This window comes from Natrix helvetica, assembly GCF_964273705.1.
Source record: "Natrix helvetica genome assembly, chromosome: 2".
NCBI lineage: Eukaryota > Metazoa > Chordata > Lepidosauria > Squamata > Natricidae > Natrix > Natrix helvetica.
The window spans coordinates 109,683,806-109,702,521 of NC_138552.1; the positions used below are offsets into that span (position 1 = coordinate 109,683,806).

Here is an 18,716-nt window from a genome sequence, read left to right on the forward strand (position 1 = left end):
TTATTGAGAAAGTCAAATTCACTCTTAATTTTTGTAGTTTTATATGTTTCTGTTTAGGACCAAACAACTGTGCAGCATTCCTAGGATCCCTTCAAATTAAATGTACTTGCTTTACTTCCTTCCCCCATCCCCCCAAAAACAAAACACTGACACATACGACACCCGTAGATAGGCAGCAAAAACCTCTCGGCAGGTTTTCAAGCCCCAGGCCTTCTGACTAGGCACACACTAGCTGAGAGTGCTTTAAAGAAGACACCCAGAGCTCCACCATCTGAAAACAAAAATCGATTGGATTTTTGGGAGAGCAGCAAGATAGATCAGGGCTTCAGCTGCAGAGCTTTATCATTACTGGCTAGATTTACACCCACCCTTTCTGTAAGAGCTCCAGGCATCCTCTCCCTTTATTTTATTCCCCATGATCATGTTAAAAAGGCTGGACCGGGAGGAAGTGTGGATTAAGACTTTGGTCTCTCCAATCCTTCTCCAACATCGTAACACTATACCATGCTGCACCTGTGTGCAATTAAGTTTAAAATACAGCCTTTTGTTTTTAAAATTCCATACACGTAATTTGCAACTTTAAAAATCCAAACCCACCATCTCAGAAAGCAACCAGGAACCAATGAAATTGGTTTATGATTAAATGAAGCCAAATTACGCTCTGCATAAAGTTGTGGGTGCTTACTTGCAATGTCTATTAGCCTTCTGCACAATTGTTCCAAGAATTTTAAAGCTTTTGCCAGCCCCGATAACAAGCATATTTATTCATCATTGCATACAGCCCCAAGTGTTGAACTCGGTTGCAGATGACAAGGAAGTGTTATCCAGACACATCATGAAATCAAGGAAAAGTTTAATGAGAGGTAGGGGTCTCATACAAATAGTCTTTGGCCTTCAACAGGCTAAAAATAAATGAAACGTCTCAAGTGCAAAGGGGAAATGCCTGATCACTTTTGCACAAGTCTTGCCAGGAAACGTTATTTTGGTAGTCAAGATCTCCCACCAGTCACCCCAGAATTGCCAGCAATTATTCCATGGTGTATCAAAAATGATGGCCTCCTTCTACTGTGGGTTTTGTTGTACCCTGCCTTTTTTTCTGGGAGTTGACTTAGCCTTTAGTCCTCCAGGAGAGGGCCAAGCAGCATTCAAGAGTCTGGACTTTTTCTGAAAATTGCTTTGTTTGGAGGCAGCAAGCGGTTTCTTCTTTTTATTAGCTTTCAGCTCTCCTTTAGCCTCCTTCCTGGCTGCGACTGCAGCTGAAAGCTCTTGCTTTGAAGCCTGCTGCGGACTGGCTTTACCTTCTCGATCTTTTTTCTTTTTAGGTGGAGGTTCAGTTGGAGCTGGAGCAGATCCATCTTTTACTGTTTGCATTGTTAGCTCCTCACTGGGCACTTCATCTAGAAGTTAAAAAATAAAGTTAGATTAGGAGCAGCCATCAGATTGCAACGTTTTCAGTTTTTAATTTATTTCAGGTTTTAACATCTTTAAAAGGAAATTTCTGGGTCCCGATTATTACTAAAGTTCTGAGAAGAGGTGGTATACAACCCAATTCTCATTTTAATTTAAACTGCACCTTCCTCACTGCTGTTAAGAGAAAGGTATTGGGATGTTCAAACCACGCAGTAATTTACAGTTGATTAATTTACTTTAAGAGTTAGCTTCACTGGAACACGTTTGTAAAATGTCAAATTCATTTACACATATTATTGTAAAGGTGTGCAGCGTTTGGGTCTAATGCAGGCAAGAGGGCTTTGGATCGAAAAAGGCATCCTTGGCCTACACTGCAAAGGAGATTTTCTGGCCCTGCACAATAGCTTCCTGGGCTCAGCAAAATACTTGTCTGAATTAAACATGTATAGCAGCCTGCCTCCATAGGTTATGTATCTCAACCCAAATATCGACTGCAGAGTATCTACTTCTGACATTAACATAATAGTGAGGTGTGAGATTCACAATCTCCCCAACATACTTAATTTTCTCCTTGGTTTCTATTCTTTAGCCCTTTTCCCAGCAATTATTTAGGTACTGTTCAGGTCCACCTCAAAATAAAGGCTTGTTACTCAACTGAATAGATTCTGTGGACAGCAAGAGGAAGGGTAATCCAGCAAAGGAGTGCAAGTCTGGTTGAAGATGTTAATTTATTTTCAGGTTTATGATTCCTGGCGGGTGTGGTTTGTTAGCAAAATAAGGTTTCTGAAAAAGGCAAGCTCTCAGATTCATTACCTTTCTGAGGTTTAGGAATGGCATTGGAAAATTTTTTCAATTTGGCCACAAAAAAGCCATCCATATTGTGGGTGTGAGGATAGAAACGGCGTGTGGATTTCAAGGACGGATGGAAACGACGCTCCCTAAACCTAGATAAATAAACGCAAAGAAAAAGTGATGCATTTCCAATCCCCGAAGCATTTGAATGAATGTCCACTGTCCCACTTTTTTTTTCAGAATTCATACAAACCGGGTAAATCCTTCTTTGCCGAAGTCCAGACCCGTTGGCACCAAGCGGACGTTGCGCTTCTTCAGGGCATAATCCACCACCCACTCGTTCTCTTCCACCTGTCACCACAGAGCAGAGGTGGGTCAACGTCTCCAGCAGAACAAAAGTGTGTCAGTGCAGGCAGCAAATGAAACAGACACCTACCATGACTGAACAAGTGCAGTACACAACGTATCCCCCGGTCTCAGAGGTTGCGTTAACAGAGTCAATGGCACTGAGGATCAACTCCTTCTGTAGGTGAGCACAGCGCAAAATGTCCTTTTCATCCTGAAGGAAGACAGGAAGTTGAATGTTAATAGAAGCAAATCTCAGGACTTTTTTTTAAAAAAAGGGGAGATCACCAACTTTCCACCAGCAGACGGAGGGGGGACTGAACTCTGTATTTTTCAGTGGCTTTTTTACCATCAGCAAGGGTCTAGAACGGTGGTGGCGAACCTATGGCATGCGTGCCCAAAGTGGCACACAGAGCCATGTCGGCAGTGCGCCTGTTCCTCCTCCAGGTGTCTTGTGTCCATGTACAGGTGACGATCACCTGGCCTTTGTGGGTGTGGCAGTGCTGGAATCTGGAAGAGCTGGTCTTCCATTTTCCGGTGTGAGCTTGCACACAGGCCAGCTGATTGGCGCATGTGCAAAAGCACGGCAGTAACCGGAAAACTTGCTGGCTGGCATGTAAGCGCATGCTGGAAATCAGAATTTCAGTTTCTGGCACATGCATGCCCCCTGGGCAGCTCCTCTTCCTGGTTGCAGCCCAGGCGGGCGCTCCCTTTTCAGCGCTCGGCGTTCCTTTTCGGCAAAGTGCTTCCTTTTTGGCACTCAGTGCCACGCGTGCATGCACACCCTCCATCACTGCTGTAGAACAGTGCGCTCATCTCGGCTGCAATCGGGAAGAGGAGCTGCCCAGGGGGCCTGCGCGCACTGGATACACATGCACCGATCAGCTAGCCGGTGCGCATGCTCATGCTGGAAAATGGAAGTCCAGCTCTTCTGGGTTTCTGGCACTGCTGCACACAAAGACCAGCTGATTGTCATTTGTGCATGCACACCAGAAACCCGGAAGAGGAATGGGCAATGCCATAGGCTCGCCATCACGGGTCTAGAATGTGGGCAGAAGCGGATTGCATGGATAGTGCTCATAGTTGGGGAGTTGCTTTCTGGAGGGGTTTCTAAGGAATTTGGTCAAAGCATTCATTTTGCCAGAATGTGTGTTGTCACTTTTAAAAATTTATTTTGAGTTCTATAGCCACTCGTCTCAACAAGTAATTCAAACCAATTCTTTTCAGACTATTATTTCAAAAATAAAATAAAACTTTTCTGTTCTTCTGGTTGCCTTTGTTCATTCAGCATACGGGCATACCCTTTGAACCTGTTAAAACCAGTTTTATTCAGCAACATACATTTTATTATCAGGGTTCTAAATATACTCTGGAGATCCACAAGAGTTCAGGCTACTCCGCAACTTCCAATTATTTGAAATTCTCTTTGAAATAATCTCATTTATATGCCAGACCTGAACCAACCCAGTGGGGACCTTTCACACTGTTTAGTCCCATGACCAATTCCTCCAAGGGACAGATCAAAAGCTTTAACTCCTGACCTGATGAAACCTCTCACTTCTTTCAGGTACCCTTAAAAGAGGCACCTCGGTCCAGCTTGTAGCAATTTATCAGAAGGAAGGATGGTTGTATCGTTCTGAGCGACTCCGCGTGCCCATTCCGATAGTGCTGTGCTTCATGTGGTGAGAATGAATAAATTTACCTTATTAGTTTTGACTGTGGGATCCTTTGAAATAACACCAGTGCCACTGCAGGGAGCATCAAGCAGGACTCTGTCAAATCCACCCAGCACCTTAAGATGGAAGAAAAATTGACTTAGAAGGAACTTTCTCTCGATTCTACCTGCTCTTGATTTGATCAGCTTAATAGCTGAAGAATAAACTCTTTTTTTGAAGTCCAGTCTTCCCCACAGAGCAGAAGGCAAACCAGCCATGCCTGGTCCTCCCTGGCCTCCTCAGCAACCTGGGCACGAGTCCTGCCCAGAAGGGGGAGGTTGAGGCAGCTTTGCCCGACAGTTACCCCAAGAAGGTGCCCCTCATCCCAAAAGACACATGGGGCCAATGTCCTCAGCAGCAGCATACCTTAGGAAACTGGCGCCCATCGCAGTTGCTCACAACAGCGTTTGTAACTCCTAAGCGGTGCATATTTCCCACCACGCTGTGCAAACGCTCAGAATTGCTGTCATTAGCTAGTATCACCCCTGTGTTCTTCATCAGCTGGGCTGCCGGGCAGAAGAGAAAAGTGGGCGTCAGGGCTGCCTTTGCAGCAATGATGCAGCAACTCCCAAGAGGCTTCCCTTCCTTTCACACAATATGCTGTTTTGGAGTTTCCTACATAGGCAAAATTTTTCTCCTCTGTACAAAATGGAGAAAATTGCTTGCATTTCCTATAAAGTAGCCTTCTTTGCGGGTTACCCAGCACAGCTCTAAACTCCTTAGACCATCTTTAAAAATAGTTGGTTGAGGACAAGATTTCTCCATGTCTTCCCTAAAGCCAGAGATGACATTTAGTTCCCTCTAGGCTGCTAGTAATGAAACAACTTAGCAACAACCAAGGCAACAAGGGTGGCAACTGTCTTTTTATGGCATTTGAAGGCTGGCAGGGGAATTTTGGGAGCTGAACTCCACACGGCTTAAAGGTTGTCGAGGTTGAAAAACACTGGTTTAATAAACAAAACGGAAAGGCAAATTAACGCTACTTCCTATGAGAAATGCAGAGAACAAGGAGGATGACCAGGATATGCAGGCTTCATTACCAAAGCAACGAGAGGTGAAATATGTCAAGAGTCCACGATAGATAACATTTGGAAGGGATTTAGAGATCTCCCTATTTCACAGGAGTAGAAGAAGGGAGAGGACAAAAGATCTGCCAGTTGGCCTGGGGGACCAAATGGGTGAGCAGAGGGCAAGTGGTTCCAAGTGGTGGAGGCTTCTGGACTGATGGCAGACTCTACCTCCCCACTTGCCCTCTCCTCTCTACCCACTTATCTTTGTGGTTATCACTTTGATGTATTGTCCTTTTGTGTTCCTTTGTCATTGTTTATTTTATTGTTCTATTAATTTACTTCTGTTTGAGCTTCTTTCCTTTTCTACCTTTTTTATTATTGTAAGCTGCCTAGAGTAGCCCCATGGCAAGATAGGTAGTAAATAAGTTTCACAAATAAAATAAATAGATAGCACAGACTTGCAAGACTCTGTTATTATGCCAATCTCAATCAAAGTAGTTTCAGATTTCCTGTGAAGTTGATTGTCTGGTCTGGTTCACCTAGTGCAGGCATGTCCAAAGTGCAGCCCGGGGGCCAAATGCGGCCCTTTTTCAAATTGCAAGCGGCCCGCAGCCTCTTCTCCCCACTGGAGTTATTTGTTTAGTCTTTCATAAAATACCGTATTTTTTGAAGTATAAAGTTGCACCTTTTTCCCCTCAAAAAAGAGGCTAAAAATCTGGGTGCACCTTATACACTGAATACAGCATTTTTTGCCTCCCAAAACTCTGCCCCCTTCACCAAAATGGCTGTGCATAGCCTTTAGGAGGTTTTCAGAGTGCTCCTGAGGACTGTGGAGGGCATAAATGAGCAAAAAATGGGCCGTTTTCTGCTCAACTTTGCCCCCCCCAGCCCCCAGGAGTACTCTAGAAGCCTCTTAAGGGCTATTCATGCCCTTTAAAAAAAAGGCCCGTTTTCACGAAAAATGGGCCGTTTTGGGGAGAGTGCAAAAACTTTTTTTTTAATTTACCTCTTCAAAATCTTGGTGCGTCTTATACTCTGAAAAATACGGTAGTTAATTCGCATTTAATGTTAAGGGTTCAAAGAATGTCAGGCTGAGTGATCGGCCCCACACATTTTCACATCACCAAATCTGGCCCTCCTTGCAAAAAGTTTGGACACCCCTGACCTAGTGGGATGGACAACAAGTGGCCTCAAATGAGACAAAGGCGCTAAAGTCGAAGAAATGAACCTAAACCTTGGTTGCGCTGGTTCATACCAAACAATTACCTCAGGAAGGAGGGAAAGACTATACTTAAGCACACACTTCCCCTCTAGCCATGCCATGTGGGGCAGCAACAACTGAAGAAGAAAGTATATCAATTTAAATACCCTCTGTTTGACATTAAGAGACCTTGATAAAGTCCAATTCTCCATGACATTTCTACTAAATTCCAGGAAATAAGTGAAAATTTTTTCACTTCAAGCCAGGGATTAGGGAAATGGAATGGGAACAGAACCAGAAATATTCTTTAATTCACCATATGCACTTCTGTGTTTATTGCAGGCATTCAAATACTAGTCCGGCTGAAATATTAACAGGCTTCTTCTTTTCTGTCAACTCAGGATATCTCTATCCCTGCCCCCATTGAATCCTCAACATTCCCCCTCAAGAATAAAAAATAAAATGGTAGCTACACAGGGAAACAAAGTGTTACTCTTCTAATTTCTGTGATAGCAGGGTTTTACCTTTGGATTTAACAATAAAGGAAGAAATTGGGAAAGAACACAGAACATAGAACCAATTCTATGGAAGTCCACGGAAACATGGAGCTATACTTTACTCTGTCAAAGGATTTAAAACTGGATCTCCTGGCATTATTTCTATTCTTGTTTTCATCTGGCTCTCTTACTGGGAGAAAGAGAAATCAGAGGGTGTAGAGTAAGCCCAGATCTTATTACTTGGGTTTTTTTTTTTAACCTTTTGAACTTTCTGCCTATCCTGCAAGTGAGAGCTATGTTGCAAGAACTCAACTAAACCAATATGAAACCTACAACTGTTCCTACAGAAGGAAGGGTATGACAATTTCTGTCTTCAGAGGAGAAGTAGACCTTCAGAAGGAGCCTGTCTTTTAATGGAGAGTAATGAGCAGCACTGATGGTGGGCAGTCTCCAAAATGGGGAATTTTGAACCCATTCTTCCCCAACAAGCATGAGTACCTATGTAACTGGTCTTGCCTCCTGGGGCACAGCACATGTCCAGAATGCGCTCATTCTCCTGAGGGGCCAGAGCCATAACAGGGAGAAGGCTGGAAGCACCTTGCAGTATGTAGTGTCCAGCTAAGTATTCTGGGGTGGCACCTAAGAGAGGGGAATAAAAGGAAAAACCAAAGGGATAAAGACAAGGAAAGCAATGGCAGAGCACATGTATACAGGCAGGATTTGGGGGAGAAAGAGAAGAAGGGAGTACCCACCTATAGGTACAGAGGAGTCATAAACAACAAGCCCAGTTTTTGACCACTTTCCTAAAGGGTCTAAGTTCACTCCACGATTTATCAAGGCCTGCAACACAAAGGAGGCAGTTTAGCTCTTCCAATCATGGCAAAAGAGGAGAGAAAAAAGCTGGGGATGCTCAGGTACAGACCTGGGCTAAATCACGGCGTCTTGTCTTCAGTGTATTGGTGCGGAGGGTCACTGGTCGAGAGACCTCATTGGCTTCCAAGAATTCAACCAGCTAAAAGTAGGCAGAATGAAAGAATGGGAATTTTTCCTCATCAAGAAGCAGTGGTTATACACCCATTGTTTTTCCCCCATGGGGTAGAAGTAATTGAGCTGACACTTGATTTAAAGAATACGGATCTATCTAAAGAGGTGAATAGGACAAAACTGCAAATTCTTTGTTCTTGTCAATTGATGCTATGCAAGAAACCAAGACCAGTTCTTAGTCTCCCGATAATAATCTAAAGGCAAAAAGCATCTTGTCAGCCAGAACTAGTATTATGTGGGGAGAGGCTTTGATGGCAGGGAAGAAGAGGAATATTTACAATTATACTGGAGTTCTTGCAGCAAGCAGATCTGCGCTAATATTAAGTGTGCACATTGATCTGCATGTCAATACAGTGAAACTTACAAACAAAAGGAATTGAAGACTGAAAATTTTTTGGCACCAACATAATTATCTGCCAAGATTTCAGGTCTGTTGTTGACTGCAGCCACATTTTTGTGTTTCTGACTAAAAATCTTTCTAGAAAAATAGTACCTCAGACAGAGGGAAGAGTTCTGTCATCTTTCCAATTAAGAAATCACTGTAAGAGTAATAAGCGGCAAGATCCTGATGCAGAAGGGATAAATATTCCTGCCTTGAGCGTCCTTCCTCTCGCTTCGAACTGAAATCCTGAAGCACCTCCATGTTATCTTTTATACGTTGATGAATCAGTTGGAGATCAGGAGGCTGAGCAGGTGAAAAGGAATTAAGGAACCACCACAAATTAAACTGCCTTATACCAAGTCAGATAAAATACCAAGCTATTTTACTAATAGCTTACTCAGCCTTTTGCAGTACAGACTCCAGAGATTATTGATTCCATCAGCAACTTCTTCACGCCTAAGAGTAGCTGGAATTTACCAAACAAGGGACCACTAGTTAGGATTACACAAATCCAAACCAAGACTGTTAGTTGACAGAAAAAAATATTCTTTTGCAGTCCAGATTTGGTAATCCCAGTACTTAGTTTGGTCCTCTTGCACAAATATAAAAGTTACAAGCAAAGTACTTCGAATCCCCAAAAGGCAACATTAGGAGTTGAAGCTTAATTTGCACTTTGAACCTTCATATTCTACCATCCAAAATACAAACTGATTGCGAAAGTGTGTCCCACTATAACCACACCACATTCATTTACTTATTGCATATTTATCTCATTTAAAAACAGTCGTAAAATGACAATGAACTGAAATGTTTTAGAGAGCTATTGATGCCCAAGCTCTCTTCCAAGAAAGCAATTCAGGACTGCCATCCTTTTATGGAAAGTTTAACAGAGTATTAAGGGGTCTATATGAATTCACCATACAGACACTATAATCAAGGGTTTCCTTTGACAGGTGGACTTCAACTCCCAGAATTCCCCATCCAGCCATGCTGGGGAATTCTGGGAGCTGAAGTCCATGTGTTTTAAAGTTGCCAAGGTTGGGAAACCTCGCCTGTAACAAAATTGCGCCGTACAAAGGGATCTCTAGGGAAAGACTCAGGAAGAGGCACAGAGCAACTCTGGACAAGCCCTTTAATATTCTCTGGGTCCACCATGATAAGGATATCTTCTTTCTCTATCTCCTGCCCACTGGGAAGCACGAAGCACTCCTCTGCCTCCGTGTTGAGCTGCAGGTCTGCATCCTTTTCTTCTTCTTGCTCTATCCTCTGGCTGGGTGGTGGTGTCTCATCCTCACTGTCATCCTCACTGATGTCCTGCCTGCAACCCAGAAGAAAACCATTTTGCAAGGGGACACATAGAGTAGGAGAAACATTGGATCGGTTGTAAGGGGGGGGGGAAGGCTCAGCCATTCCCCCAAATTAAATATTATGGATTAACTCACCCTTCCATCTTTTGTTTTCGAGCAGCTCGTTCTATGGGCAGAAGCTGAAGGTGAAAGCACACAAAGAACCACTTAATCAAAGGCCAGGAGTACCCTCTCCCCACCCACTCTAAATAATGCAGATCTACAATATAAGGAATGGGAAGGGAAGGTACATTAACATCAATTTCATTTAATTAGATCAAGAAGGCTTCCCAAATCTGGGTGGTCTTAGAGCAGGGGTCCCCAACCCCCGAGCTGTGGCCCATTAGGAAACAAGCCACGCAAGTGAGTGAAGCTTCATCTGCACATGCACAGGGGCTAGGTAGCATGTGAAACCACACACACACACACACCCCTCAGGTCCGTGGAAAAATTGTTTTCCACAAATCCAGTCCCTGGTGCCCGAAAGCTTGGGGACCATTGCCTTAAGAGAATCCCATCTGTGGGTTTTTAAAAAAATATAAAATATGTACTCATTCTCTGAACGCAGCTACCTTTTTATAAACTGTAATGGTGACATTAGAACGGAGTAGAACCAGTCACAAAAAACCCAAACCAAAATAGAAGGAGAGCCTCATTAAAAATCCTATGTCAGGGACAAAATGGCCCAAGAGACAGAGCAGAGACACAAATTTCAAATAAGAGACAATGACAAGAATTTCCACCTTAATAAATAAGGAATATTTCCATCTATCTGAGTAACAGCCACCAAAAAGCCTTGTTGCCAAATATTCTTACCTCTTCATCACTAGAGGAAGCAACTCCATAGTCATCCATAATCTCATCCTCACTTAGATCATCTTCATCACTGAAAGCCATGCTATCTTCTTTGTCTTCTTCACTCTCTTCGGTCCTGGACCTTTTCTTCCTTAAGGCAGGGGAAGAGAGCTGCATGGCCGCATCAGTGCTGCCGTTAGTTGGCTTGTTCCCCTCTGGGGAACTTTCCCCCTTCTTTGCATTCTTGAGTGTTTTCTTTTTAGCTGCCAAGAAGGACAATAGAACATTGTGAGACAACTACAATGAATTTGTCTGCATCCTTTAGAGCACAGTCCTTCACCTCATGTAGATGGTGAAGAATGAAAAGAGAAAGATGGTGAAAGTCAGATGAGGTTGGCGGGGCTAATGAAGGCAGGGTAGCTGCGCTGTCAGAAGGCAGGAGAGAGATGAAGGGTGTGTGTAGCAGAGGACATAGGGCAGTGATGGTTTCCGTGCTCGTCAGAGCTGCAACCCGGAAAAGGACCTGCTCGGAGGGCATGCGTGCGGCGGAAAATTAACTTCCTGTTTCCGGCATGCACATGTGCCCCGTCTAGCTAGTCTTCCAGTTACTGGCGTGCATGCACGTGTGATCATCAGCAAGCTGGCATGCATGCTAATGCTGGAAAACGGAAGACAAGCTCTTCCAGTTTCCGGCACTGCCGGACGCAGGAAGGCCAGTTGATTGTCACGCGTGCATGTATGCCACAAACCCGAAAGAGGAATGGGCGACTTCGTCCGTGCCAGGCGACATGGCTCCACGTGCCACTTCGGGCACCCATGCCATAGGTTCGCCATCACGGACATAGGGCATAGGCAGATGAAGGGAGTTGAGGAAGAGACATTTTGTCCTTTATCTTACTGAAGCTCGGGGCTGGGAGGGACCAAGCCAGGACCAAGACTGAAGTGGGTCCTCGCCTAATAACTAGCGGGATTCAGTTAACGATGGCAACAGAGAATACTGGGATTGCCATTGCTATGTGATGTGGTCACATTTCCAAGCAAATCAATGCCAGCAGGGCAGTAACTGAATCCCAATTCGACTACTTTTAAACCATTCCTATTTTGGTTTTTTTGCACTTAACTGAGGAATCCTGATCCTCCTTAATGTATATGTCACAGAACTTTCATTTGGACTAAGATTATATATGCCAAGTGATCAATCTTGCTAAAGTTCTGCTGATTAGTTGAATAGAATTGCTAAATAACCCTTAGTCTACAGGTGGTAAACGAATAGGAGTACCAAGTGGCACAAAAATAGCTTTCATTTACCAAACTTACATTTGAGAATGTAGAGCATTATACAATTTGTTAACGTTGGTTTGTTAATCTTTTTGTATCTGCCGAGGACAGAACACTTGGTTATTCTTATCGGGTGGGAAAAGGAAAGTTTTCTAAAAAGATTTATAAATGACATAGAATGAGCCTTTGAGTCCCTGGGGGTCCAAGCGACTGACATGAACAGACTGCAATAAGCTGATGTTGGGCCTGGAGGAAGAAAAGGACAGATCCCATCCTCCTTCTGCCTACACTGTCCCACTAGAACCCAGCTTCTGAATACTAGCCAGTGTCTGAAGTGGAATCTCCTTCCTAGTCTCCTGAATTAGGACGATACAAAGTTGGGAAAGCACATTGCTGCTCTACATCCATCAATTGTAAACCCTGAATAATAACAGCTCCAACTAACCTGCCTAAATAAGCTTAACGAAATATATTTTTTGATTCTATCAATGTACCTGTCACATTTTGGTGATTGGGGACATTCTTGTTCTTCTGCAGTTGCTCAGATTTAACCCGTCTTTTTGCAGCTCTAAAATGAAATAGAAGAATGAATAAAAAGCTACCATGTCCAAGACAGTAAAAATCAGTAGCAAAACAACAGTTTGAGAACAAAAAATGTTGGTTCTCCCTTATTGCCGTTTTAAATTCTTCACATTTGCTATAAATAGGTGGAGGTGCTTATTTCAGGAAAATTGTGTCAACTGTTGCTAAAAAGCCTAATTAAAAAAAAACTGGGTTGAATGAAAAGCAGCACCTCCAATATTATAGGTCATCAGTAGATGGCAGGACTGATGCGTTGCAAGCTCTGATGTGTGTGTGTGTGTTTTTTAGCATCAATTCTTTCACTTCATTTGTTGGGAAGTTGCTGTGAGAAAATGTTTAGGTGGCTACGGTTTGTGAAATAGAAACCTGCAATGAATACTTGACAGTGCAATGCACCGTGATTGAATTTTTGACTACCAAAAAAGTCTCTCCAACTAAAATTCCACAACTATATGCAGGTTGTTTATCATGATAACTATTCTGACATGAGTACTGTGCATTAATGGCAAAAATAAAATCTAAAGATAGTGATCTAAAGAGAGCCTATTTGTATGATCAAGAACAAGGGAGGATTTGTGATAGAAACCAACAGGTTCTACATGAGAAAAAGGCTGATGAATTAATGAAGGAGAGCTGGCAGATCACTCAAAGGGAAGTTGCTGCTAAATTTGTATTTCACAGAAAGGTTTGTATCACATTATATGATGTTCTTCGATATCAGAAGGTTAATATAATAATACTTTATTTACAGTCACAGACCAAAACACGACCACTACAAAAGAGGCACAGCAGCCAGTCACCAAAAGCCCAACTGAGGGAGGTTACAGCTCTCTCCTCTAATGGTCACAGCTCTCAAGAAAAACCTGGAAACCTGAGAGGTGTTGTACGAGGAGACATCCCCAAGGCAATGCACATACAAATCACAGCCATCAGGACCAGAAGGGACGATTTCAGGAAGAGACAGTAACCTAGATCTGTCCGCGCTATACATAGGGCAAAACAGAAGGACATGCTCCGCTGTCTCAACCTCGGCTCTGTCACAAGGGCACAGCCGCTTATTAATCAGGAGGTTGATGCAAGATGGGTTCCTTGCGTGCTGGTGAAAAATGAAAGCTTCAAGAGTTTAAATTTGCCAGCAATTCTCATCACAGACTCTGAATTGCAGACTCTTTCTGCAATTGCTGTCACATCATGAGGAATTTCTCCATTGCACTGTGAATGCAATGAAACACAGGCTCATCATTATGACCCAGAAATGAAACATTAGTCTATGAATATAGTCAAAAGGTTTCACCTGAAAAAAAAAATCAAAATTCAGGCATTGGCAGGAAAACTCATGGTTCTGATGATAATCACTTTTATTTCCTTGAATAAAAGCTACTATCAACTAGACTGCCAAGTTGCAATACTGAAAACTTTGAAATAGCAATTAAGCATAATTTGTAAGCAGAAAAAGGATATTTTGCTGCAACATAAACCTTAGACCTCATGAGCAATGGCAAAATTAAATCTGACCATCTTACTTCATCATCTGTACAGACTAGACTAGCACATGTGACTTCCACCTTTTCCCAAAATTAAAGGAATACCTTGGTGGATATCTGTGTGACTCAAAAGAGGTGGAAAGGACTGGTTGAAGAGACAAAGTATGGAGCTCTTTCCTGACAGTTTTAAGAAGCTTGTCCGTAAAACTTCACTGGACCAAAAATGTAAACATGGTGAACCAATAAGAACTGACTTGTGCGATCAAGAACAAAGCAGGCAACTTGTGGCAGGAACTGATGAGTTTCACATGAAAAAGTTAATGAAGGTGAGGTTGATTAAGGACAATAGGTGAATCAAAGATAAATGGCTGTCACATTTGGCATTTCATATGAAGAGAAATGTGCAGCAAATAGTAATTATAAGCAGAAATAAAAATAGGTAACAAAAACCCCTAAAGATTGCAAAAATTATTTTTCTGCTTCATTTATTAAAATACTCCCATGTTAAAGTTATAGAGATGAAGGCATTACTTTCATTCAAGCCTCATATCACAGCTTGTGTGTGTGTGTGTGTGTGTGTTGTATTTGTACTGATAAATAAATAAAGGGAGACTAGTATAGATCTATTTCGAGCTAATTAGCTCTCATCAGCTAGCCATACCCTTACTGGGATTTGAACCTGGGCTGTATTATATCTTAGGCAGGAGTTTTAGCCACTAAGCCACAGGCTCGCTTCCTTATCAGTTGAGCCAGGGAAATAGGTATGTATTTGTGTTACATAATATGTACATAATTGTGTTACATAATATGTAACACAATTATATGTAACTGCAGATACATGTATCACAAAGCTACATAAAATTGAATAGCATAAAACAGGGGTGTCAAACCTGTGGCCCGGATGCATCACACGCTAGCCACGTCCACCCCCATTTTAGCAAAGGGGGAAAAAGTCATGACACGTCATGTGACGGCAATGTGACGATGCAATTTGACCCCCTGGCATAAAAGATCACATTTAATCTTATGGTTTGCTCTGAGCACTGATCAAGCACTACCTGAGATCTAGAGGATGTTCTACTAAGTATGTAGTAACTTAGCATTAATTTCAAATGCTAATCTACACACTTTAGGAAAAATAGGAACTATGGTTCAGGGACAACTCATCTCGGGATTTAAACTTAGCATTAAAAAAAACAAGTCTAAACTAAAGCACTCCTGATATCTCATTGAAAATGTCCTAGCAATAAGTGTCAGATGTGTTGTGCACTAAATTGTAAATATTTACATTTTTTTAGTATCTTCAAAGTATCTTAGTATCTTCTTATATTGGGGGTTCTTTTGGCTACAACCAAATGTACCTCAAGGTTGATGAAACCCTTCATACTGCGATTCATGACATTCCATACTTTTATGTGAAGAAGACTTTTGTCCTGCCTAGAAAAAAGCCTCCTTCCCCATGCTGAGGAAGTGAGTGCAGTAAAGTAAACTAACCCGGCTCCCCGCTCACATCAACACGGTCTTCAAAGGCCAGAATCTGACTAAACCAGAAGCGGTTAAGATATATCAAAGAGCTGGATATGGAATGCTGGGATCGTTGCCCATTAAAGAGTGTCTGTGATGGTCAGCCTACCTGCTTCATCAGGATGGGGGCAGGGGCGGGGAGGGAACTCAGCACTTATGTGTGTATGTGTGTGTTTCCAGTTTCCAGCACTGCTGCATGCACAAAGGCCAGCTGATTGTTGCGTGCGATTGCGCACCAGAAACCCAGAAGAGAAATGGGTGGCGCATGCCAGGCAACATGGCTCCACGTGCCATTTCGGGCACGCATGCCATAGGTTCGCCATCACAGCTTTAGGATATCAATGCACAATATGGTAATTTAAAAATAATAAGCATTACCAGTATAATAAATCCAATTATCACCTGAAAACATTTTTACCAATAGGCAGGCATATTAAAAAAAAGACACCGCGAAATATGTTTGAATGTAAACTAACCTTCGTCGGGCATGACTGGAAAGTTTTGCTGCATTGTCATCAAGTGCTGGGGAAAAAAAACACCAAATCACATTTCAAGAAGGGAAAATCTTTGTAAGAAATACAAAAAAACCTTCATGACATTTGAAGACCAATAAGTTTCTCAGGTTATCAACTTTTGTAGATAATCTACAACCCACAAACTTTTCAGATCTTATGGGAAAGCTGATACAAACAAATCTGAATTTGACAGACCAGAAAAGTGAGACTTTTAATGCCAAAAAACAACAAACGTTTTTTTAAAAAATTGTCAAACTACAAAATGCACATCTATGGAAAAATAGAACCAAAAGATCCTATTGCCTCAAGTCCTCCACATAAAATTGAAAATATCTGCAAAAGTCCCAGAGCCTTCTCTGAGATGATTTCTATTCAAAATATTGGGGACTTTCATAATGAAGGATATATGGCATTTGGGTTTAGTGTGGTTGTCATGTAATTGATTAAATACTGAAAACGGATTCTTATGAAGAAAAAAAATGTACATCAAATGGTATATCCAAGTTTACAGCAAGAAAATGAAGTATCTTGCTACTGATTTAGTAAGATACATGTTTTTGGTAAATAACATAGTTTGATTTCCATACCTCTTCCCTCCCCAGCACAAACTTAAATATACACCCATACAACAGAAAACACTTTCCCTCATAACTTTTTGAATGGCCTCTTTTTACATTAACAAAAATTGAGATTTTTGTTCAAGAGAGAATTCTGGTTCCACACAAATACAAAGAAAGCAAGGAAGCAGGAAGTTTATCTCATTCTCAATAGAAACATGTCAACAAATGTTTTCAAGTACTGTACTACAGCCAGCCTTAGAATTCTTACAACTAGCCTAAAAAGGAAAGCAGAGACATTGCTTCGCTACATGAAATACAGTGTTTGAAGTTTAGTGCCCTACCCAAAGGTAACCCTGCACTTGAGCTCACAGATTTGAACACAGCTATCTCCTTAACACGTATGGAACAATATTAGGAACATGAACCTAAATTCTGACTAAACACACCAACAGGCAAAATTCTGAATATTTAATCACCTAAATCAAATACAGGAAAAAAGAGCTCATAAAATCAACTTGCTAGTGGAGTGCCGGAATGGCACCATAGCAAAAAAGGCTGTGCTTCATGGATTGTAATGCGCTATCCACCAAAAAACAGTCCACTTCAATCTTCATTCCTAAAAACTGTAGGCCAGGGGGAAGAACTGAAACCTATTTTGTTTCATCTAGGTGCCCAGCCCTGAGAGAAAAACCAGGAGTTTGCTAGCAGTTTTTCCAACTAATAAATTTTAGCAAAAACATTAACTTTTGTGAGTTGTAGCTCACTTCATCCAATGCACAGAAAGGCTAAACTGATATAGAATTTAAACTGGGGTGAGGCCATGGAGGGGATGGGATTAAAAAGAGGTTGATGATCAAAACCATTGCTGAAACCATCTGAGATTACCAGAACTATTTGATGTATATAAATTCAGCATTTTCTTTTCTAAACAATGAAGTAAGGTCTTACTTTTTTCAAAACAGTAACTTTGAAACCTGCTATAGATGGGCTGAGATGCCCTGCCTGATATTTACCTTGTCCTTGTTTTGAGCCAAGATCTCAAATATGTGCCTATAAATTCTTAGACATCACAACTCAAAACAAGGACAAATTAATATCAGGGTATCTCAGCTACCAGGCCACTCTGCAGCAAATCTCAAAGTGACTGTTTTCGAAAAGCAGGAGTTTGAACGCATCATCCACTAAGAAATTGTGGGATTTCAATAGAGGAGAATCTATGTAGCTCAGGGTTGAATTGTGGAGTCCTTGATACTCCTGAGCCTGGTTGTTTTCTTGCAGACGTTTCATTATCACCCAGGCTGCCACCATACGGGAAGTGCTGTGAAGAGGTTACCTGGTTGGGTAACGAAATGTCCACAGGACAATTAAGTAAACTCAGGGAACACCAAGGACTCCATATCAGAGACTTTTCGTCTATTTCAGAAGGCTGCAACAAACCCAAAGGGATTTAACCCAATACAATTGCTAATCCATTAAGATGCTTGCAATCTTTCTCACCTGTACCAGCCGATCTCCGACTAACCCTTAATTCCCCACCCGAACCCTCCATGAGCCCAGCCACTTCATGCGTGGGACAGATGAATCGCGTGTCATGAAAGCTGATGCCTTCGAAAATGGGTTAGACAGAAAAGGTGCCACCAGATTAACTTTTTTTTAAAACCATCATCGTAGGCTAATGACTACGTTGTCCACCGGCACGAAGTTCTGGCAGAGGGACTTACCGGGCGGCAAAAAGCGGGCGAGCTCTTCCTCCGCCCCACGCTGCTTGCGGGCCTTCCGACCTGGCCCCCGCTTTACCTGCCGGGTCGGGTCCAACTTGCGCCCCATGGTTTACTGAGAAGGCCTCCGCTTTGGCGTGGAGTGAGACACGTGGGTAAGCTCCGCCCCCTCTGTGAACATCCCGACTTCCTTCCGTTTTCGGACAAGCCTCATTGGCCGTTCTTTTCTCCCGCCTCCGCTTACTTCTGCGGCCTTGTGATTGGTTAGTTGGTTGCCGCTTTCTTTGATTCATAGGTTGTGAGTGCGAATGCTTTGGTGCAGGGCTCTCCAACCTTTAAGACTTGTGAACAGCTGGCTGAGGAACGCTGGGAGTTGAAGTCCACAAGTCTTAAAGTTGCCAAGGTTGGAGACTCCCTGCTTTGGTGGGATTCGTTGCTCTTTTCCCTGCCTTTTCTCTTACTCTTCCAGTACAACAAGGGGGGTGGGGGAAGGCTGGTCCGCAGAAATAAATAGGGGG

At 42.5% G+C, this 18,716-nt stretch overlaps 1 protein-coding gene and 1 long non-coding RNA gene across 2 annotated transcripts; one reads left to right on the forward strand and one right to left on the reverse strand.

The window, feature by feature from the left end:
• Positions 1-836: 836 nt before the first annotated feature.
• On the reverse strand, positions 837-18,411 carry NOP2 (NOP2 nucleolar protein). Its single transcript, XM_081941507.1, has 16 exons — positions 18,202-18,411; positions 15,882-15,927; positions 12,310-12,383; positions 10,559-10,800; positions 9,839-9,882; positions 9,563-9,714; positions 8,508-8,707; positions 7,893-7,982; positions 7,723-7,810; positions 7,469-7,609; positions 4,629-4,768; positions 4,250-4,339; positions 2,639-2,761; positions 2,456-2,553; positions 2,224-2,354; positions 837-1,397 (listed from the first exon to the last, which is right to left on the reverse strand). The coding sequence occupies exons 1-16, from the start codon at positions 18,305-18,307 to the stop codon at positions 1,063-1,065; spliced, it is 2,100 nt and encodes a 699-aa protein (XP_081797633.1). The 5' UTR covers positions 18,308-18,411; the 3' UTR covers positions 837-1,062.
• LOC309386305 lies at positions 12,392-14,330 on the forward strand. Its single transcript, XR_014174390.1, has 2 exons — positions 12,392-13,121; positions 13,467-14,330. It is a non-coding gene; the product is annotated as an uncharacterized lncRNA (long non-coding RNA).
• Positions 18,412-18,716: the final 305 nt, after the last annotated feature.

Bases quoted from the DNA above. Each gene is read 5' to 3' on its own strand.
- NOP2 (XM_081941507.1), bottom strand. From the start codon at position 18,307: ATGGGGCGCAAGTTGGACCCGACCCGGCAGGTAAAGCGGGGGCCAGGT. The intron at 9,883-10,558 runs GTAAGAATATTT...TTTCACCTTCAG, and splicing joins CTTCCTCTAGTGATGAAGAG to CTTCTGCCCATAGAACGAGC. The intron at 2,355-2,455 runs GTTTGTATGAAT...TTATTTATCTAG, and splicing joins GGCAAAGAAGGATTTACCCG to GTTTAGGGAGCGTCGTTTCC.